A 22461-nucleotide genomic window follows, 5' to 3' on the forward strand; every position below is an offset into this window, starting at 1 on the left:
CAAGAGAGGGTAGGGGTTCATGGACAGAAGCTCAAGATCATTTAAAGCAAATATTTAAAAGATAAGACTTCTACCCTGATTTGAGATGCCAAGCGTTTTTACAAAGTCTGAAAAATTGGAAGTTATTTCACAGAATACCCAACTTAAGTAAGCGTTCTCTCTCGGTTCTCCTTACTAGTTGACAGACACAGCGAGGGTCCCTGAAGTCAGCCCAGAAGAGGGTCTTCCTCCAGTTCCACCTTCCGTCCACTAGGGGGCTCTGTTGCTCCGCGATAGAGTCGAACAAAAGCCCTGGTGTCCCAGTATAGTTTTCTTCCTCAGCTGGTCTTGCTTTCATTTTTGTTAAATAATGCCTTTTACTTTCCTAACATGTCTTTTAGGCCTTGTACTTCTCGGTGAAAGAGTTCAAGCTGAAGACCGTTACTAGTGTCATGTTTGTTTCTTTTTCCTCTTCTCTCTCTCTCTCTCTCTTTTTTTTTTTTGGTTTTGTTTTTTGTATAAAATGCCAAGGATGAAGAGATCCATTTAATAAAAAGGTCCATTGTATTCAGGGAGCAGCTTGTTCTGCCAAATTATACAAGGGCATGTGTTTTCGTGACATTATTGGTTTTGAGTGTGCTGGCCTATCAATAATGTGGTTTTTTTTTTTTCTTTCCCTAAGTGGAAATTGTAATATTTAAATATTAATGTGTCTGTTTAAGGTTCATTTAGAATGCCATGGTGATCTTGGAATTTTTTTCTAAGAATATAGAGTTTCCTTGCGCCTCCCACCCTAGCCTCACCCAGTGTTATATAATTTATTTGTAATTAGACTGTTTATTAATGTATGTTTTTGTACTAAAAGGAAACGTGTCCTTTTGGACTCCGTGTGTATTTCTTAAATCAGAGAGGCCATATGAAACCAAATACTTAACATAAAGCAAGTAACCAGCGCTCTGTGCATACAAGATCTTAAGGAGTGTGATTTTTATTTTGGCTCTCTAAAGTTTGAGGCAACCCATTAATTGCATGCTTCAGCTCTCAAACAGAGATTTGGCCCAGGAAAGGAAACACTTCTGGCTTTATGAAACTGCTTATTTTCAAATTTTAAGTGGGGACGGAATGAATACGCTACGTTACATACTTTTATTTATATTATCCTTTTGCTCAGCAGCTTACTTTTTGTCTCCTGAAAGTGAAAGAGCACTGAAAGCATTGTCAAATATACTTGTAACATTGCAAAACGATTTCACCAGAGTAAAGATATCTTGGTCATTCGTATACAGATGTGTCCCTTGTTTGTCAAATAAAAATTGTTGAAACTAGGTGGTTATCTTTGGAATTATTACAGATTTTATAATAAAAGGTATGCTGGCAGTTAGACCACCCCTGGACCCTCGCTTTTCAGTAGGACGTGGCCCATGTCCTTTACTGCAGCCTGTATACAAACTGTTAAGACTCACATCCTCAGCCTTTTCCAGAATAATGGTTAGGGGTCACGAGTAGGGCCTTCTTGCAAAACTCTCTTGAATGAAGTCTTTGGTAGATGCATCAAAATTCCAAAAGCAGGAGTTTCTTGCCTAAATTTATGATCTTCTTTTGGTTTAGTAGAGAACACCACATTTCATGAAGGGCCAGTCTTTATCTATACAAGCCCAACTAAGTGAGTTAAGGAGGAAGTGTCCTCCTGTTTAATGAGTTGCTTTACATGGTTGGAATCTGATTGTTCCAAATCTTGAGTTAGTTGTTCATTAGGCAGTGCTGCTTGGTGTTCTGGATTCTTGTTATAAGCCATATTCCCATCGTGCTGTCTCTGAGAGCAAATTGGGGTTTCCTCACTGGACTCAGAGAAGATCTAAGACTGCTCACGCAGTCGAGAACAGGAGAGGGTGTGTGCATGATATGGAGGGGACGGCGGTAAGGAAGCTCCTATTCCAGTGCTTTTAATATTTCTTTAGGGTTGAGGAGAGACTAGCAAGGTGGATAGAGTTAGGCCTTTCCTGTGAACGAATTATCTCTTGAGAAGAGGAACAAAATCAGAATCAAAGCAGTTTCTTGTGTAGTCGTATGGAAATGGAAGTGAAAACTAATAAAATATATTTTTTTTTGTTTTTACTCTTACCTGTAAAATGTACTTAATTATTCCAGACTAGTGTTTATTGATCACTGTCATGTTGTTTCATATTGGTAGCTCTTTAGAATTCAGTCACAAAGATTCCACACGTGCCTTATTTAATTCCCACCCCAGTGTTCACAGCTATCTTGAAATCGAGTCAGAATGAAAGCACAGAGAGGTGAAGTAACTTGCCTGAGATCACACAGCTCTTGAGGTGTGGGTTGCAGGGCTAGAGCGGAGAACGTTGGACCCCGTTTCTGGGCCCTCTGCATTCTGCTTGGTGCCTTCTTGCCGCAAGGAACAGGGCACAGTCCTGACTAAGCTCTTCCCAAGCAGCTCATCCAGTCCGAAATCGACAAATTTATTTTAACCAGGCTTTCACGCTCGGTCTGTGGCAGGCTGTGTGCCGGGAGTGGTGTCTGCAGGGAGGATTGAGGCACACATGGTGTCTGCTGCTCAGTCGTGGGTTAGTACGCTGACGGCTTCTCTGCCGAATCCCTCTTTGGTGGTGGGGAAGGATTATGGGGGAACGGGAGCTGGCGTTTGTCAAGCTTCTATATATGCCAGGTGTTAGGCTAGATTAGCTTTACATGCCTTCACATTTAAGTAATTTAAAATTATTTGTTATTGGTATAAATTCCTTATGAAACACTTAGAATGTGTAGTTAAGTAAAAATAAAGATGTAGATAAGAAAAAAAAATCACCCCAAATTCTTAATGGCTGGACATAAATGTTAATATTTATCACATAGGATTCTGAGCATTTTTCCCTTCCCTCCGCCTGTGATTTTTCTGTTTAACTGTGGAACGTGACCGCCTTTCCCTGCCGTTACATATTGACAACATCTTAAGAAGTTGCGTGGTATTTTCTCAATGTGGTTCTTACCGTTCTCCCGCTGTGGCACATTTGGGTGAATTTCAGCTTTTTGTGATGGCTGTCGAGTGGAGAGAAGCATTTTGTGATTAAATGTTTGTACCCATCCGTGTCTATTTTATAGTTTTATTTTCTGGAAGTGGAATTGCTGAATCAAGGGATTTGTCCCCTAACCTTAATATCTTGATCTGTTTTTCATCAAACCACACCCCTTGGAAACTTGTACTAATTTGAATACGCGTTTGCCCTGCATTCTTGCCAACCTTGGAGATGAGCTTTTCTTTCTCTGAAGTGTCACTTATATTTGCATGTCTCTGATTATTAGTAAGATCGATCAGCTCCTCATTTGGCCATTTATATTTATTCTTTTATGAGTTACGTTTTCATCTTATATTCGTAACTATTGGGTATGTATTGATCGTTAATTGATTGCTTCATTCATGGGGTATAATTTAATCTTCAGAATGTCCCTTTCTCTTAGAAGTTAATTTATCTCAAAGTGTCTGTTACTTTAAGTATACATTCAATCTTGTAATCAAGAGGGAAATCATGAGGAAGAAGTTGGCCTAACTCCCATTTGCTTCACTAAAAACTTTTAAGCATATGTCTTATCTGTGACACCAGCTATGCCTCACATCATGGGCACTGCTGCTTAATACCTGCATCCAAGGAGGGAGTGCACCCCAGAATACTCACCAGTTGGCCACTGACCAGGGTGATTGAGTCCCAAGGTAGCAGCACGGGCAACATTTGGTTCTTTTGGTTTTTGCAGATTTCCCCCAGATCTTCTATTAACGACAGTTACGTCTCTTCAGAGCTTTTCTGTGCATTATCTCATTTGATGAGCCTGGCTCCCGCGTGGTGAAATTGTACCACTGCTGAAAATAGCTCTGCTGACAGGCAGGGGAAGCTTGATAGGTAGCGAGTTTCTATCTGGAGAGGCAGCAGGGTGCATGAGAAGAAATCCTGGCTCGGGAAGCAGACGTGACCTAGTTTCAAAACCTGGCCTTACCGTGTCCCATCTGAGTGTCTTGGGGCAAGTTACTTCCCTTCTCTGAACTCTTGCTCTACATCTATAAAACACAGCTGATATTCCTGTTTTGCAAAGTTTTTAAAGATGGGAACTCCAGAGTGCCCAGGGAATTGCCTGCTCGACATTGCAGGCACTTAATAAACTGCAGGCATTTTGGGAATGGGAGACAGGGCGATCAAGTTACTGAAATTAGTTTGGTATTTTCCTAGCTTCCTGGTTCTTGGATCCTCAAAAGGCTGCTTTGGTATCTGTGAGTTTGTCCTAAAATGACCTTTCTAAATAACTGGTTTAGACATTGACTTGTCTTTGGTGTGAAAGGAACATTTTAGGTATTTTTTGGTTGGAGGTCAGATAGTAGCTTCATCCAGGAAAAAAGTATTGAGAGAGAGAGAGAAAGGACAAGATTATTTTTGTTGCAGCGAAGGAAGAAAAAAACAATCTATTAAGCTTGGCAGCGAAAAGCAAGGAACACCATTAAACCTGAAACGAATGCATCATGGTAACGTCTTTATCAGGAGAGCATAGCTTGAGAGCACTTGTTCTCTAGAGCTTACAACGGTTTCTAGGACTGCCTGGTATATTCTGCATAAATGTCCCAAGTTTGCCATCCCATTTACTGGTTCATATCAGACACTGTATCAGCATTTGAATTGAATTTTCACTTAAATGGGAATGATAGGTTTTATTGGAGACTCCTGGGGACATGTCAGGGTGAGAACTGGCCCGTGAGACAGGTGGTCATAAACTTACCTGACATAAGGCAAGTCACTTAAGTATTTTGAGCCTTACTCTCCTCATTTGTAAAATCAAGGGAATAATATTTTCTGTCACCTACTTTGTAAAGATCAGATAAAAGACAACATGCAAATGCAGTCGTGAAGAGTACCATACGATTATGTGGTTGCTCACAGTTGTGGAAAAAGAAACCTAATGGTTGTCAGAAAAGAGAAGCTTTCAGGAGGAGGAGGAGGAGGCTTTAGGTTTGGAGGAAGGTGGAGGCAGGAAGAAGCAAGTAATTTAATTCCTTAATGGATGGAATAAAATAGGATCTCTTGGATTTGTTATTGTTAGGATATGCTGAGTTTCTACCAAGTATCTCCCCCAGAGTTCAGAAAGGTAACCTGATTTCAAGTAACTTTGCTGTGTACTGCATGGTCGATTTGGTGGTGAGGACTAGGAAAGGTTAGCAGATCCCATCCACTCCAGAGTTGGCAGGCTGGGCTGTGACTCTAGCTAGACACTCAGAAATCCGGGGTAACGGGATGCACAGCAGAGGCAGAATGGCCACGGGTTGTAGTTGTGTTGGGGCATCTTTCATAGGTGGAGACGTTGTCAGCTGTGGGACAATAACATTTCCTTCCTGGTTCCCTAAAGTTTCAGCTGTTCAGGGCCCCTTCTCTCTGCTCACAACGCAGAGCTAACGCAGATGGATGTGGGAAGAGTGAGCCGGGTGCTGTTTGCCCGCATGACATCAACAAAATTGCCAGCAACATCTTGATTCTGGAAACTTGGTTTTCCTGGTGATCACATGAATGAAAAGAATGAAAATAATCAATCTCTTTCAAATGGAGAGACTCTGCTGTGTCAGCCACCGATGCCTGTAAGGAGGATGAAATCTCAAAACTTTTTGCATCTTTCGATTTGTCTTCTGACTGCCTTAAGGTTTTCTGCATGGCTGTGTTGTACAGTATGGCGGCTGTGGCTTCTGAATTCAGCAGCTGGGTTCAAGAAGCTTCTATTAGCTGAAAGATTGTCATTGCATTCCAAATGCATTATCAAAAAAAAAAAAAAAAAAGAAAAAAAAGAAAGAAAACAATGCCATTACAACTTTATCTATTAGTGAAGGAAGTTCCAATTCCTCATTCATGTACAGTTACCAGATTGAGTGTTTGACAAGGTAGAGAGCACTGTAACAGATCCATACGGGGAAACATCTCAGAGAGCGGAGTCAGATTTTTGGCAAGGGATACCATCCTTTCAGCACGAAAAGATGACTTGGGAGCTGTTGGTTTCTGGGCATTTACCTATTGAGTTCCTGCTTTGCTCGGTGGTTGGCTTCCATTGCCTGTTGGCCTCATCGAAGAGGGACTTAAGAAAGGAACACTGGTAGTGTTTGCACGTTTCTGTCGTGGGACTCTCAGACTCTCCTGAGTGCACATGTGTGTGCTGGTCAGTTGTATGTTCCATACATATTTCCTTTAATGAAACAATACACATTTGTTCACCTATGGTTCCGGAGCTGAGAAGTCTGAAATCCATTTCGCCGGGCTTGAACTTGGTGTTAGCAGGGCTGGCTCCTTCACAGGCTCCGGGGGTGGGGGGTGGGAGGGTGGGGGGTGGGAATCCTTATTTCCTTGCCTTTTATAAAGCTTCACATGACCGACCATGTTCCTTGGTGGGTGGTCATTTCCTCCTCCTTCTGTCTGTGTCATCCCACTTTCTGCTTCCACATCACATCACCTCCTCTTGTGAAGTCCAATCTCCCTCTTACAGTGACGCTTTTGATTTCATGGGGCCCACCTAGATGATCCAGGGTGACCTGCCATCTCAGGGCCCTTGTCTTAAACCATATCTACAGTTTCCCCCCAACCTTTTTTTTTTTTTTTTTTTTTAAAGATTTTATTTACTTATTCATGAGAGACACAGGCAGAGGGAGGAGCAGGCTCCACGCAGGGAACCCGACACAGGACTCGATCCCGGGACTCCATCCCAGGACTCCAGGATCACGCCCTGGGCCGAAGGCAGGTGCTTAACCACTGAGCCACCCAGGCCATCCCTCTGCAGTCCCTTTTGCCATATAAGGTAACATTCCCAGGTTCCAGGGATTAGGAGGACTTGGGCATCTTTGGGGGACCATTATTCAGTCTGCCCTCTTTCAATGTCGGCATCAAAAACTTCTGTTCTCACTCCACCTCTTCCCTACCTAAATGGTTCTTTTAATTATTATTATTTTTTTACCTAAATGGTTCTTTGGGCTGAGTGATTTTTTTCTAGAAAAAAGTCTGGTCTGTTGGGCCTAATGCTGTTAAGTTTGGGAGCAACTCTGTGATACCTCATTTTCTCCGGTTTGAGCTTGTCTGAAGTGGGGTGGTGTATAAATGTCCAGGGCTTTCCGTGTATTGCCACTGCGTAACTCAGTATCATGTGATAGCGATGAAGGGAGGGGGACATTTTTATGCCTGCTCGTTCCTCTAGGTGGGGACCATGTAGTTAAGTGTAGAGCCTCCCAACCAGAACAGAGATAACAATAGTCTGTAATATTTTTTGTTTGGTTTTGTCTTAGATTACTTGTCAACATATTAAAATCAGGATATTTTACTGAAAAGTAATCCTGATTTCTGACTCTCAAAAAATCAGAAGAACTGACAACACTGGGGTCCTATGCCCACCCAGCAGAATTGCTCTGAGGCTGAGACATCTTTATCTTTACCCCAGCAGTCCATCTCCCTGCAACTAGCCAAGACTATTTTATATGATTAGTGTCCAGAACCTGCCTGGTTCTTGTGGATTCTTGAGCCTAGAACCTGGTTTAGGGTCTGTGATGAGGGCTGCATGGAGAGTGGACTGGCTGGCTCATAGCCACAGAAACGCCCTTTGATCAAGCCTTTGTGCAGTCAACAACACTACTGAGTAGTACTAGGTGCCAACTCTTCAGTGTAGAACCGGTCCCCAAGGGACCAGAAACTAACCAAAATACTAATGGCTTGATCTCTGTGCTTCTAGAGAGCATTTAACATTCCTTTATGGTATAATTGTTTGTTTGTTTGTTTGTTTTAACCACACATTTCCCTGTAGGCATGTGTTTGACTCTTGGTAGCTCCTAATTATTTCTGTATTTCTGTATCTGTATTTAAAAGTAGAGATACTAAAGCCTTTTTTTCTTTTAATTCTCTGGAAGACATCTGCAAATGATCACCAAAGCTGCTGTAAATTAAGAACTTTTGCTATCTCTACTAAACAAAGTCTTACCATCAGTCTCTGATTTTTCTTAAGCTTCGTTCCCACTTTTGCATCTTCCGAGCAACCAGAAAAGAAAGCCAAACCTGCAGTACGCACAGGGTGAGCAAAAAGCCGCTTTAAACTCAAAGAACAGTCTGTGGATTTGTGGTCAGGTGTAATTGCTTATTCTGTAATTTACATTAATCACAGTTTCGTTGCTTGCCTTGTGGTAGTAAGCATGCAGCTCTCCTATGATTGTTTTTAAAGCTTATCCTGTGTCTTTTGATGTCTATGCTTTAAAGTCTAAAGCAGTCGTTAACTGCTCAGATAGTCTAGCAGTTGGTTTGAGTGGCATGCTTACTCGTTTTGTTTATGGACGGATTGCTTCTCCAGGTCTGTCTCTCTGGCTCGCTCCTACGCTGTGCCCAGTGTTTTTGCCTTAGCTCTGGAGCTCCAGGCTCTCTGTTCCCCAAGTTGCTGATGGTGTAGCTGAGCTCTGCTAATGCTGGTTATTAACCTGACCGTGTGTACCAGTGAGGTTTTATAATTGCCATAATTCTTCTTTACTCTGTTCCATCTTCCAGCTCCTTGAATGGTAGAGGCTGCAGAGCACAGTATTTGAACATTAGGTAGAAAATCATAGCTTAAACATAGCATTTTACATTCTGTCAAGGCTCCAGAGACAGTGGTCACGTTTTTGGATAATATTTGGATCCATGAACTCCCAGCAAGCCTTTTTTTTTTTTTTTTTTTTTTTTTAATTACCTATTATGTAAAACTTAAAAGTTAGCTAAACTGGAACCCCTGGGTGACTCAGTGGTTGAGCATCTGCCTTTAGCTCAGGTCATGATCCTGGGGTCCTGGGAACAAGGCCTGCATCAGGGTCCCTGTTCAGCAGGGAGTGTGCTTCTCCCTATCCCACTCCCTCCCTCCTTCCCTCCTCATGCTTGTGTGTGAGCATATTCTCTCTCTTTCTCAAACAAAATTTCTTTTAAAAAAAGTTAGCAAAACTCTAGAGTTTTTAAATTTTAGGATGGCACACTCATTCTTTATGGGGTGACTTTGAGGTTGCAAGTTTTAGTTATTATAAAGCTGGTCTTGTTTGGGATGAAGAATTTAATCGTGTTTAATGTTCAAAAGATACTTTCTTTAAATATCACACGTTCTGTTGAAACTGGTCATAGAGAAGTACCTGAAGGTGAAACAATTTCAGACTTACCCCTGAAGAACAAATCTGATGGCTTTAAATGAACATAAAGATGGAACTGCTGAAGCTTCTAGACTACACGTCTCAAGAGGCTAACCATAGGGACGCCAGCTTGCAAAAGCAGTAGATGCACTTGAAGGCTGAGCTGAGCTGGGAAGGCAACAAAACACTACGGACTTGTCACATTTAGAAATAAGGGATTCCAAGTGGATGGTAAAATACTTCCATCTCCCTAACAGATTTTGTGGATCTTACACAGGTGTTAGGGAGCCATGTGTATTTTCTTAGACATTCCTTAACCATTTCCTGCAAGAATGGCTTTGTGTTGTATGGTGCAGCATGTACGCGTGCGTGCACGCTTGTTGGGGAGAGTTAAGTCTTGTGATAAGAAAGCAGCAAATGTTGTTCATGTTGACTATGTCTTTGCTTAAATACTAGTATTGGATCTCAGAGTCCATATGCTGGCAGACGTCCTGGCTTTGTTGTAAGCCTGTGATAGGCAACTATCTGCTATTACCGGTAGCTTTTCTGGGTAGCTATCAGAAATCTTCATAAACTTCACCAGATTTTTCATGCTGGGCATCACAGCAGCTACTAGTAGGGACATGACAGAGACTGTTTTGTGTGTAGGCGGTGCGTGTAATGCCTGCTGCATGTGATGCGTTTCCTAAGCCTCTTGGGAGATGTTGAACACCTCTTTCCTTAGCTCCTTTCAGCTCTTTTTCATTGCTTCTGTTATTCACAGCATATCTCCGGCTCACCTCTTCATTCTCTGTTTACTTTCGTGTTTTACTTCAATATTTCTGTACATCAGTATCTGTCATTATGGCATATAAGCTCCTGGAAGAATTTGACAGTTGTGAACTTCTTGAGAAACTAAAGTACTCCACTGTTAGAGCGTCCTGGTTATGCTGAGTTAAAAATTGACATCATTTGGCTAAAGTTGTGATGATTTAAGTGCTATTTGTAATTAATACAAGGAAGATTTTCCTTGCTGTTAAGACTATAACTTGGTTTTAGAAAGCTTGATTGTGCTTTTTTCCCATGGTAGTTGTGAAAAGAACCAGGAGAGTATGAGGATATTTATAATATTATCATGCAGTGATCCCACTGTGAGGACTTATACAAGAGAGAAAATCCAGAAGAAAGCATTATATTGAAGCAAGAGGAAGTTTCTGGTGACTTGTGGTGCTGATGGCACAGCAAGAATGGCAGAGAGCAGAAGTGAGGCAGAAAAGATGTTGTCCGCACACTGAAAAATCCACATGCTGTAACAGAGCAGACCCTGCCATGTAGACAAACCTGTCTCCCACTGTATTCCGGCCTTGCTGAGAAATAGAGGGTGCAGACTGTACCCCTCTGGCTTCCCCTCCTGGCACGGAGGGAGGCTCACCCAATGTGACAATTCAGGAATAGTTCTTTACCCAGCAGAGTGTGAACAAGTACAAGACGGTGTTCGAAGTGTGCAACATGACTTTTAATGTTTGGTTTGGAGCATGATGTTAGCCAGCTCCACCAGATGGTGGTTGACCAGATGTAGAGGAAGATTCCTTTCTGAGAAGGGTAGGCTTTTAGCTTCCTTCAAGAAGTAGTGTTTGAGTTTCTTGTAGAAGCATAATAGAGACACACAGTAGGGAGATTTGGATATTTCAGCTGTGCTGTCACTCAAAAGAGTTATTATCCCACTCAAGGAAACTTTGTTAATTGTGTTCAGATATTGGAAGCCAGCTCTGTTGAGTTCTGTTTATTTGATCACTGGGGAGTCTTTGGTTCCGTAAACGGAGACTTCTTTCTTCCAGTGATGACATTGGTCTGAATCAGGCTTTCTTGTTGCTAGATGTTTCAGTTATCAAAAGTTAAAGATAACTGAAAGCTAAAAGAATAATTAGACCAAAAGTATTACTTAAAAAAAAAAAGCATTTCTGCTAAAACTGTCCCAAAAAGATAATCCGAAGGAAAATGAGATTTTCTTTTCTACTTGATGTGAATTCTTTTAGAAGTTGAACATATAAGCAATATGTGCATTTATGTGACTATTGAGATCTGTAGAATAGAGAATTCACCTGTGTAACTGGAATTTATTCAGCATGCAAATGTGGGTGGATGATTGTTTTATATATGCCTGGTATTGAATGATGGGTAGCTGTGATAACTGTATATAAAATTATATTAAAGTCCAAGAGGTGCTTTTATGAGGCAGGCTGGAAATGGCATCCGATTTTCTTATGGCTTTTTCATGTCCATTTTGATGAATCTATTTATTACTTCTATAATGAGTAGTACACATGGTTGGTTAGCCAAGTTATTGAACTTTATCAACCTTGGCTGAAATTCACAATGCGTGCCAAACTTGTTGTAACATGTAAGAAATTACGTCTGGGCTAAAAGGTTCAATAATGATTACTCTTATAATGGAATCTTTTACAAAGCATGGGATTTCATGATATGCCTATGCTTTTTAAAAATTATAGTGATACAGTGAAACAAAGAATAACATTATAGCTGAGAAAAAAGTATTCTCTTATGGTATAGATTCAAATTTATAATAGGCTTATTGGACTCCCGGGACACAGGATCTTGTTTCCTGATGTGTACTTTGGTGTTCACCCCTCACATGTCCCTCCTTTTAGACCTTATGAGGACTAGTCTCAATCATGTGACTTGTGAATGCTCTTGGGTCTAGGGGACAAAGCCGATTGATGTGCTGTTATATCACATCTGTTTATTAAGTTCTAAACTGTTTTGAAATGTGTAGCCACATTCTTCTTAAATTACAGAGACTTGAGGAACATAGATCTTTTTACTCCAAAAACAGAAGTCTGAGCTCAGATTGGTCTGTTAGCCCCTAAAGAAGTGTTGAGGTTTGAAGGGCCCAGCACATTGCATACTTTCTCCTTCCCAAGTTCTGAAGGTATAGAGAAATAGGGCAAACAATAAGGCAAACGGAAGACTAAAGTATCACCTTAATGACTGGTCCAGTGGATGCTGAAGAATATGGTTTATATGTGTGGGCCAGTGGGCTTTCTAATCCTAAATGCTAGAATGAGATGGGGTGATGGGTCAGTACTGGATGCCGTCAGAGCTTCTGTGAGGGCAGGGCCCACCTTTGCAGCAGGGCAGGGTGTGTGATATCTATAAATGAGGAAGGCAGTGCTGCGTGGGTCCAGTTCTCATGTTTCCTAACCACACGAGGTACATTGCCTTCCATGGACAGGCGTAAATGATGGCAAGACGGAGAGGCCTGGGGTGTTAACACAAATGGAAGTCCCTTCATCCAGAAAGGCATATCTGAAATGGGAATGCTACCTCCCTCACTTTCCCTCCAACAATAAAAAACTAAGATGGTTAAAATTATTAAACCTTAGAAGATTAGACTCCAACATTGATGTGTGTCCAGAATCCACTGTCTGTTTTTCTTTTAGATTTTGAGCCCTCCGTCTTTTCTTGGATAACTAGACATAGTGTTCGTTCTTTTTTTAAACCTCTGTTACTTTCCAAATTGCTAACTCTGGGTACTTGGACTATATACTTAACCCCCGAGTCTCTGTTTTTTTGTTTCCTCATGTGCAAAGTGGGCACCATGATGCTGGCTTCTCAGAGTTGGAGAATCCAGTGAGATGAAATGAAAGTATCCAGTGTGACATGATGTCTGTCATCTTGTGTTGCTCACTATGAGTTGTCTTATCTATTGTTTTGTTTCTGGGATTAAGTCTCACATTTATTTTTTAAAAAGATTTTATCATGAATAATTTCATATGTATGCCAACATAGAGAAATTAAGTTTTTCTTAAAAGAGGTAAAAAGGATCTGATTTAAGATGTTCACTTGAATGAAACAGAATGTGACAGAACAGAGAGAGTGAAGCAGGCCTGTTTTTTCCCACATCCATTTAAACCTTTTCTAGAATGTGTGAGCCTCACAAGCAACACAGGGGGACGTGAAAAGCAGGCAAGGGGGCACAGGGATGGTTCATTCAAGGGAAGTGGGAATTCTTTTGAACGAATCAGCTTTCTAAATGGCTGAAGGGACGGAAGCTGTCCAGAAGATGGTTTCTTGGGTGGCCATTTGAGTGGCTGGCTCCGCCATCTTCAGGAGAGCCAATGGTTGCACTGTAGAAAAATTGCAAAATTGCACAGCAGCACCACTCCCTCTGATGATACTGCAGGAGCCAACCCAGTTTTGCTGACAGCACAGTATGCCTTTTAATTATTCTGTCTTCGATGAAATATTTCTTTTAAATTTTATTAAATTTACTTCTCATATTAAGAACCATGCTATTATACTTGCTAACGGATGTTTATAACATGCAGCTAATTTGTTTTATTCTTTATAATGCTTAATTAGAACTCAGTTTAGCAGTAAAGATGTGTATGATATGGTTAGCCCAAAATAGGGATATGAAAACAAAAGGGAAGAGGAAGATGAGAGACTGAATCTGGTACTTACCTTTCAGTGGGTTCCCAGTGTAAATTCCTTACGGGTGTTTGTCGTCCCATCTTGCAATGTGGTGGGAAAAGGAAAAAAACAAGAATACATGTCTCTGGATTTAATTGACCTTTCCCCAGAAATAAAGATATGGTAAGAATCCATATCTCTAGATTGAGTTGTTTTCAAAATTGTTTATTTTTTTTTCCTGTACAATAATAAAACACATTCGGGGAGATCCCACTCTGAGATGCCAGCAGGCGTCTGCCTAACTTCAGTAGTAATCACCCAACTGCCATAGACTGTAATCAAGCTTGCGAAAACCACGTGCTCCACGCTGCGGGAGAGCAAGAGTAAAGTGGTTAATGTACCACTCCACTGATGTGAAAGGGGAGCACATGTTGAAAACGGGTCTTCCGAACAGCAATCATCATTTGGCATCTCTATTACATACAGCTGCTCCGAGAAGTTTCTACCATGCAACGTTTCTTGCAACCCTTAACATTTGCAAAAAGAAAGGCTCTGCTGTAGACAACCTGTTTATACCTGTGGTTGGATGAAACTTCCATGGTGTGTTGTAAAGAAAGGTACACAGTCCCAGTGATCAGACCACATCTAGAATATCGTGTTCACTTCTGGTCGGAGCACGGACAAACTAAGGGCTCACAAAGTCATCAAAGCATGTTGCAAGAGAACCTAGTAGTTAATGGGTGGAGGGAAATGTCTATGTAAGTTAGTTCTTGCAATAGCTATCCAGGAGAGAGAGAGAAACCTGGCTTGATACTTCCAGGGACAGAACTGGAACCAATGGACAGTATTCTGCAAGGAAGCAGCATTCCTTGGGGGCTTTTCCGTTGATTCATTTTATAAAAACTACTAAGTTTTCTGTATTGCAAATGTTTTAATAGTTCTTTTCTTTTCTTTCTTTTTTTTTTTTTTTTTTAAATTTTAGCTTGGGTTCCCCCAAAAAGCAGAACCTGAGACAGGGTTTATCTGGAGATGATTAGGGATGTGATTTTGGAGAGCATGATGAAGGATGAGAGGATTATACAAGGAAGGAGGGAGAGGCAGTGAAAGGGTGTGTTATAAGTTGAGCAATGCTCTCGGCAAAGCATTCAGTTCCATGGAACACTAGAGGAGCCTTATAAAATGCATCTCGGAACTGTCTGCTTACAGAATGAAGGGGGAAAACATTTGTCCCATTGGCTCCCACCCCCATCAGACAAGGGTACCTCTGCAGGTATTAATACCTTAGCATTGCGGGTTGCACATGGATGAATCCCAAGTTGGTTTCTACCGGCACCCATACCACAGTGTCAGGGAAACCCAACACTGCAGCCCGGGTGGGTCTGTCCACCGCCTGATGTGAGCTGGTGGTTGTCACAGGGGCTGGAGTCATGTTGGACTGGGATACTTGGGAGTGTCAGGAAGGGTCCAGTACAGTCCCCCCTTGCACTATTACTGGATCTCTCCTGCTCTGATAAGCACTGCCCTACCACATGGTCCCCCCAAAGGCTAGCAGGCTCTCTGTTAGGGATATTGATCAGGCCCACATTGTGATGACTTCTCTGTTGTCTTAGTTTTCTAAGGCTGCCATAACAAAGTGCCACAAACTGGGTGGCTTCAGTAGCAGCCTGAGTTCCTTGTTTCCAGGTTCTGGAGGTTGGAAGTGTAAGGTCCAGGTGTGAGCAGGGCCTTGTTCCCCCTGAAACTTGTAGGGGAGGATCCTTCCTCGCCTCTTCTGGCTTCTAGCTGCCTGGGGGTGGTTCTTGGCCCTGGCAGCACAATTCCAGTGTCTTTTTCCTGCTCCCCTGGCATGTTCCTTGTATCCCTTCACATTTCCACTCTGTGCATGTCTGTTTCCCTGTCCAAGTTCCCCTTCTTACAGGGGCACCAGTCATATTGGACTAGCACCCACACTAATGATCAAATTTTGACTTGATTACCTTCTGGAAAGGCCCCTTTTCCAAATAAGGTCACATTCTGAGATTCTGGGGGTCAGGACTTCAATGTACATTTCTTGGAATGACACACAGTTCAACCCCTTAAGAACCGTGCTATAAAAGGCATCTAGTATTGATGCTGCCCAGTGCATAGCAGACCTTCAACAACAATTCCTTTAACAGTTACTTACCGAGTGCCTACTGTGTACCTATCTCTGTTCTAGGGTCTGGGGATACTGCTGTGAGCACAATATACAACCTGCTTCCGAGCCCCTGCCCCCATGGAGTTTGCTTTCTTATGGTGACTGATTTTCAGAAGTAGTTGCTCTTTTGTCTTGTTTTTATCACCCATTAGGAACTAACTGGGGGATGCTTGCTTTCCAGTGACAGAACAGGCTGCCTGGGGCAGATGAGTTTCGGCCACAAAGGTGTGTAAGCACCGGCCAGGCAGCTGCTTATTGAGGATGCTGCAGAGGCAATTTTAGGTCATAATAGTTAAGGTCCTTTCCTGATGCTAGGGGACAAGGGGATGATTGCACAGATGGACTTGTTCTGGGACTCTTTCTGTTTGGTCAAGTACATGATACTCTTTCTGTTTACCCTTCAGAGGAACAAACAAAATGTTTTCATAGCTTTCTTCTTAAAAAAAAAAAAAAAAAAGTTAAATTCTAGGCCTCTGTACTCCTTTGAGAATGTCCTGGAACCTCTGGCCCCTTCCCACAGGGGAAAAATAAATATATTTGTAGCTGGGCACTTGTGTGCGATTTTGAGGGGGAAGAAATGAACACTGAATTAAGAAATCCTGATACTTTTAAGGAACTAGAATCATTAGTAGCAGTTAAACAGAAACTTGCTTTGGAGAGTCCTTTTACTCATTAAAAAAGTCATCGAATTGAATAGAACTAAAAATATGCCTAGAGATGTTTTTGTTCTTTTTATGGTAATGGTAACTTTTTTTCCTTTTCTTTCTTTTTTGTAATGGTTACTTTTCTGATAGAAATTTATCAGCGCGTAATTAACAAAGAATTATTGACTTCAGAATTATCCTGTGCTAAACAATGGAAATTTCCTAAGTAACTGTCAGGTAATGAAAAAAATTTCAGTTACTGACAGGCTGTCATAGTTGAATCTAAAACCTAGGGGCAAAATACATATATTCTATGTAGTTTCCATTTCTAGAGACTGGATTTCTAAATTCTTCCTTATAAAATTTTAAATTTCTTTTTTTTTTTTTGAAAGATGGGACCCCCTAATTATTGATTTCTCTTTTAAAATAATCTCTTCATAGATTTGATTTTCACAATTATTAAAATTCCTCTTTTGTGGTCAGTAGGTATAATTAAGGAAATCAGAAAGATTTGGCATTAGAATTAGCAGACTATCTAAGACCTGACATTTAGTGTCTTATTCATGGAAGTTACGTGGCAAACATTTATGGAATTACATTCAGGCGTTGCAATACTTCCAACAGCTTTTAAAAGTGTCACAGTTACTGCTTCTCTGGATATAGAAATTACTCAAATATTATGTGACGAAAAACTAATGTTAGTTTACTTAAAACAAAACTGTGTGGCAGTGTGTTATAGCCACAGGAATTCCTCCGCCAAGTGTTAAGTAAATGCAATGAAAACATTTGTATAAACATTCTCATGCTGCAAAACAACTAGGAATGCCAGGTACCCCGTAGTAGCTGGATGTTGGAAGACACCTGGGTTGTCAGTCTCATGACTGTATTCATGGTGCCTTGGTGATTACTCACCTGGCACACTGGAAGAGCACAGTTTTTGCCTGTTTGTTCCATGTAGAACCTTGAAGTCACAATTTAAATGAATCCTTTGATATATACAATATTGTGCTACTTTCTCCAGAAAGACGGAATCAATACTGTTGACTATAATGGAGGTTTGCATTTTTCTAATTTCTTATTTAGGCTGATCTGAGCGAAGATGTTCAAATTTCCATTTATTTTAAACAAGATGGAGTTCTTGCTATGCAGAAGGAATATTTTTAGCTTAGTAATTTACTTAGAAACTGCCTTATTCAATATTTGATGTTAAATTTGAACTAAAACACATAGCATCATATGACATGGTTCTTACATTAACATTTTGTTGGATTGGAAACAGAATCAACACATTAGTCATCTTAATTCATTTAAGTTGGCTTTCCCCAGAATTCTGGAATCCAAAAACAACACATTTGTCAATTTTACACACAAAGGGAGCGGCAGGATGTAGTTTATAGTTAAATATCCAACACTGCAGTGAAAAGCCAATGCAGTTATAGTAAGTTGAATTTGAATGAAATTCAGAGTGAAGCAGTATAATAAGATTTCGATGCAAATTGAATACTTAAAAAATTTGTTTTATATTTGTCTTAATGAGATACTCTTTAACAGATACTTTCAGAGAATCTCATAAACTATCTAAAATTACATTTTCTGTGATTGTTATCCACATGGGTTCTAGAAAATTTATAGGTTGAGGTTGCCTTCATGTCCTTCCATTCTTTGTTCTCGTTTGGCTTAGATTTGAAAGTGCATTGTCTCTTCCAGGGGTCAGCAAACTATGTTGCATGGATCAAATCCAGCCCTCTTTGCCTATTTTTGTAAATACAGTTTTATTGGAACACAGTGATGCCCACTCATATACATATTGTCTATGGTTGCTTTCATGTTATTTTAATATAGCAGAATTGAGTAGTGGTGACTTACGACTATATGGTTTGCAAAGTCTAAAACATTGGCTATTGTACCCTTCACAGAAAAAGTTTGCAAACCACAGGTTTATTCTATTAACACATATTTCTCATATAAGGATTCTTCTGACAAAATCTGAGAGTTGTTAAGCAAACAAAGCTCATCTCTCCTAAAACCTTTGTATGTGTTTTCTCATTTAATAAGGAGAGCATTATAAATAATTCTATTTCCTATCTTTGCCTTGGTTGCCAGGAAGCTCAGAGCTAACATTTGAATGTTCACTTAAGTAACCAGCTCACTCTACATTCCTGCTAGATCAGCTTTTTTTTTCTTTCTTTCTTAATATGGGCATAAACATTCACTTAAAAAAAATCAACCTTTTGAAGTGGAAGTTTCACATAACAAAGCTCATACATTTTAATTTACATGTGGCTTTTGACAAATGTGTACACTTTGGTAACCTACCACTAGTTAAGATATAGAACATTTACACCTCCACAGAAATGTTCCTTTTGCTTCTTTGCCCCAGGCAATTTGTTATTCCCCCCACCCCCATGCCCCTTGTTCCTGGCAACCACTGATTTTCATGTTAAGTTTCTCTGCTGTATGCGGGTGTTTATAATATACTGTTCTAAATGCTTTTTTTTTTTTTTTTAAAGAATTTGGGGTACCAGTGATTAATTGTTGAATAGGTACTACAGAGGCCAGGAATCATTTATCCTATTTAGTCTCCTGTACAGATTGCTAGGTTTTTATAGGGAAATTTGAGATATAAATCATATGGAGGGCACTTTAGCTAATGTTGTATTAATGATAGGCCTAATGTATTTAAGAGCTTGCAACTTGCCAAGAACTCTGCATAGCTATCTCATTTGATATTCCTGCAACCCTCAAGGAGTACTTCTTAATATTCCCCTTTTACAGATGAAGAAACTGAGGCTCATAGAAGTTAAGTATATTAGTTTCCTGGGGTTGCTATACCACAGACTAGGGCTTAAACCACAGAAATTTATTGCCTTACAGTTCTGGAGGTTAGGAGTCCAAATTCAAGGTGTCAGGAGAGTTTTCTCTTTCTGCGGGCTGTGAGTGAAGGGTCTGTTCCAGGGCTCTCCTGGCTTGTGTATTCTCCTTTTCATGCTCACATGATGTTCTCCCTGTATGCGTGCTGAGTCCAAAGTTTTAGGGCCCATCCCAATGATCTCACTTTAACTTGATTACCTCTGCAAAAACCCCATGTCCAAATAAGGTCACACTCTGAGATCCTGAGGCTTAGAACTTCAACATGTAAATTTTGAGGTGAGGGGGACAATATTCAACCCAGAATATTCAGCATCCTTCTCAAGGCTTAAATGGTTACAAGAAAGTGGCAGAGGCAGGATCCTAACTCCAGTCTGTCTAACCCCAAGGAATAACCAGAACAGGATGGTGATTGAAATTCTTGGTGAGGGGGGAATTAATGTTCAGAGGGAGCGTGGACTCACTTTGCCAGGGAGGAAGCTGCAGGGGGCTTTAGAGAAGGTATCAGGCCCTAGGATCCAGTCTTTTTTTTGATCCAATCTTAAGCCTTCCACTTAGCTGTTTGACCTTGGCTTTTCTGAGCCTCAATTTTCTTATCTGCACAGTAGGAATGGTAGCATCAGGCAGCGATATTGAGGGTTAAAGTAGTGTGTACCTGTGAAGCTCTAGACAGCATGTGTTGTTAGAGAAGGTGAGTTCTGGGCCTTCAAAAGACCAGAGTTTCTTAACCTTGAACAAGAATCTGAGTGTCCTGAAGGGCTCATTAGAACACAGATCACTGAGCCCAACACCTGCCCAGCTCTTTGCTTCAGCAGCTGTGGGGTGGGCCCGAGAGTGTGGATTTCTGAGTTCCCAGGTGATGGTGCTGCTGGTCAGGGTCCCCTTCTTTGAGGAGCAAGGATTTAGATATCTCTTTTGTTTGTAGATATGTTTTTCAATTTTCTCAAGGGAAACCCCAAAGAGAAGTTAGGTTTCTGATAGAAGTCTCATCTGTTCCACCCCACTTACTCGCCTCATTTAGGGATCTCATAAATTCTTCCATCTTATTCCCAGTGGTTGAGGTCAGAAGGCTTAGGATTTATTGCCTTTTCTCCTTTTAGAACAACCTGATCTAGTTATTAGTCCATCCTGGTTGCTGTAACAAAATATCACAGGCTAGGAATTAATTGACAGAAATGTATTTCTCCTGATTCTGGAGGCTGGAAGTCTGAGATCAAGGTGTTGGCAGGGTTGGTTTGTCCTGAGGGCTCTCTGCTTGCCTTACAGATGCCTCCTCCTTGCTCTGTCCTCACATGGTCTGTGTGCACACATCTCTGTAAGAGCCCTGGTCCTATTCGATTAGAGCCCCACCCTTCTGACCTCATTTAACCGCAACCACTTCCTTACTGACCCCTGTCTCCAATATGGTCACATCAGGCCTTAGGGCTCAAAATAGGAATTTTAAGTGGACACTGTTCAGTCCATAACAACTGACAAATCTCCTGATCTGTTTTTTCTCCAAGAAATTCTTTGATTTCATATTTCCTTTATCGGTCTCAAATCCCGGAAGAAACTCTAGTACACCTTGTCTTAATAGATCCCCTAAACTGTTATATGCTTGAGGGGCAGCTTGAATGTTTGAGCCAAATAAAAAGTCTAGTTGCACATGCTTCCTCCAGCTATCTATCCTAGGAAGGCAGATCTCCGTTGGAGTCTTTCATGGCTGCTGCCCAGTTGCATAGGCTCCCACTGCTGGGAACCCAGACCCCTCCGGGCACTCAATTTGCACAGAAGCTCTGTGCAAGCCAGAGTCCTCTGTTAGAGCCTGCATGTCTTAACTCAGAGCATTCTCTCTCCTTTTTTGAAATGAAGTTAAGCCTAATCCCTAATCTTGCATATTACCTATGTGGGGGCTCCTACTGGGACCCTCTTGGCCCAGAGGCAGCAGTGGCAAGAGGGGAGCCAAACATGCACTTAGAGCTGGCTGCATCTCCAGGAGTCAGGCAAAATCAGCCTGAGCTGGAAGGCGCCCTGCGCATCTCTGACATTCACGCCAAGCAGGTGCTTGATCACAGCTGATGGTTAGATTACACATTTACTGAGAGGTATAGATTTTAAAATTGGTGTGTTTTACCAATCCCTCATCATGATATTCCAAAACAGAGTGCTATCAAGCTAAAAACTAAAAAAAAACCCTTCCCCTCTCCCCCTTGTGAGACTGATTTTTTTTGAAGCAGATTTCAGTTTAAGAAGTGGCAGAGAAATGGAAAGTTTCTTTTACAAGTTGTGTGTCCCTTGGGGATCCAGGTACTGTAATCACCGAGTGTGTTATCGGAAAGGTAAGTGTGAAACTAGTAATGATTGCTTGTGCTTTGCCGTGTGCAGCCTGGCTTGTGCAAGAAGGTGAAGAGTTTTGTACTTCCTCTTCCGAAAGCCCAATGTTGCCCCTGCCTTCCATGCAGGACGGCTGTGGACTGTTTGACTATTGCAGGAGGACTCACTAGAAGCAACTAGTTTAAAGAAAAATGTTTTTTTTTTCTCAAGTTGAAATGAAATAGTATCAGCATGTGTGTTTTCAAAAAGCAAAGAAACAGCACATACACTCACAGCCAAGCCCCTGTTAGATTGTGTAAAAAATAGAAAAGCACTTATATTAATAGTTAGGGATGGGCTGGGTAACATAGATCACCTGAGGTGCTTTTTCCTTAATGACTACAAGGTAAGGGTTATCCTGTCATTAGGTGTGTTTTTGCATTAAATTCAGCTTACTCTAAGGTGCTGTACACTGTGTCTCCTTATTTTTCCTTTTGAGCAAATTTTAATAATTGCTCCCTAACCCATCACAGTAAACGTCCAGCTCCTGGTTTTGTTTCCGCATGAGAAGGAATTGGAGGTGTCTGACTCTAGGGCAGGCTGCGGTGGACCCAAAGAGCAGAGTTAGCAGGCTTGTCTCCCGCTGCAGCTAGCTTTGACAATGGAGCCTCAGTCATACTTCCGAGAAGTTGCATCTTAAAAAGTTATAGGCAGTGGAGAATGAAAGTCAATTTGGACACTTCTAAAGTGAGCCTCAAAAAAGTGCTGAATTTTCCCAGCGTGGTGTTCCGAGCACCTCCACATGACTTTGGGAGCATAAAGACTTTAATCTTTTCAAAGAGGCAAAGTAATATGCCAGTCTTTAGAAGGTGAGTGCCAAGGTCAATCTGAAATTAAAAAAAATAAAAAAAAAGAGTGGGGGCTTGAATTTGGAAGCT

General features: G+C 41.2%; 1 protein-coding gene and 1 long non-coding RNA gene across 16 annotated transcripts in view; one reads left to right on the plus strand and one right to left on the minus strand.

The window, feature by feature from the left end:
* Positions 1–22461, plus strand: part of WWOX (WW domain containing oxidoreductase) — a 946892-nt gene that overhangs the window by 14466 nt on the left and 909965 nt on the right. For 6 of the 7 annotated variants that reach the window (XM_077890926.1, XM_077890924.1, XM_077890923.1 and 3 more), the window contains exon 5: positions 7996–8061. The exons of the other annotated variant lie outside the window; for it this stretch is intronic. In XM_077890926.1, coding sequence (XP_077747052.1) covers positions 7996–8061 — 66 coding nt within the window. The remainder of the gene's footprint in view (positions 1–7995; positions 8062–22461) is intronic. 7 annotated transcript variants of the gene reach the window in all.
* The window catches only part of LOC144310202 (uncharacterized), a 49931-nt gene that overhangs the window by 13458 nt on the left and 14012 nt on the right, over positions 1–22461 (minus strand). For 5 of the 9 annotated variants that reach the window (XR_013375896.1, XR_013375897.1, XR_013375901.1 and 2 more), the window contains exons 2-4: positions 13595–13644; positions 3666–3902; positions 2982–3030 (exon numbers count right to left, since the gene is read on the minus strand). This is a non-coding gene — a long non-coding RNA (uncharacterized LOC144310202). Of the gene's footprint in view, positions 1–2981; positions 3031–3665; positions 3936–13594; positions 13645–17275; positions 17505–22461 lie in introns of all 9 variants that reach the window. The other 4 variants (XR_013375898.1, XR_013375900.1, XR_013375894.1 and 1 more) reach the window with 4 other exon arrangements.

This window comes from Canis aureus, chromosome 3 (genome assembly GCF_053574225.1).
Source record: "Canis aureus isolate CA01 chromosome 3, VMU_Caureus_v.1.0, whole genome shotgun sequence".
Lineage (NCBI taxonomy): Eukaryota > Metazoa > Chordata > Mammalia > Carnivora > Canidae > Canis > Canis aureus.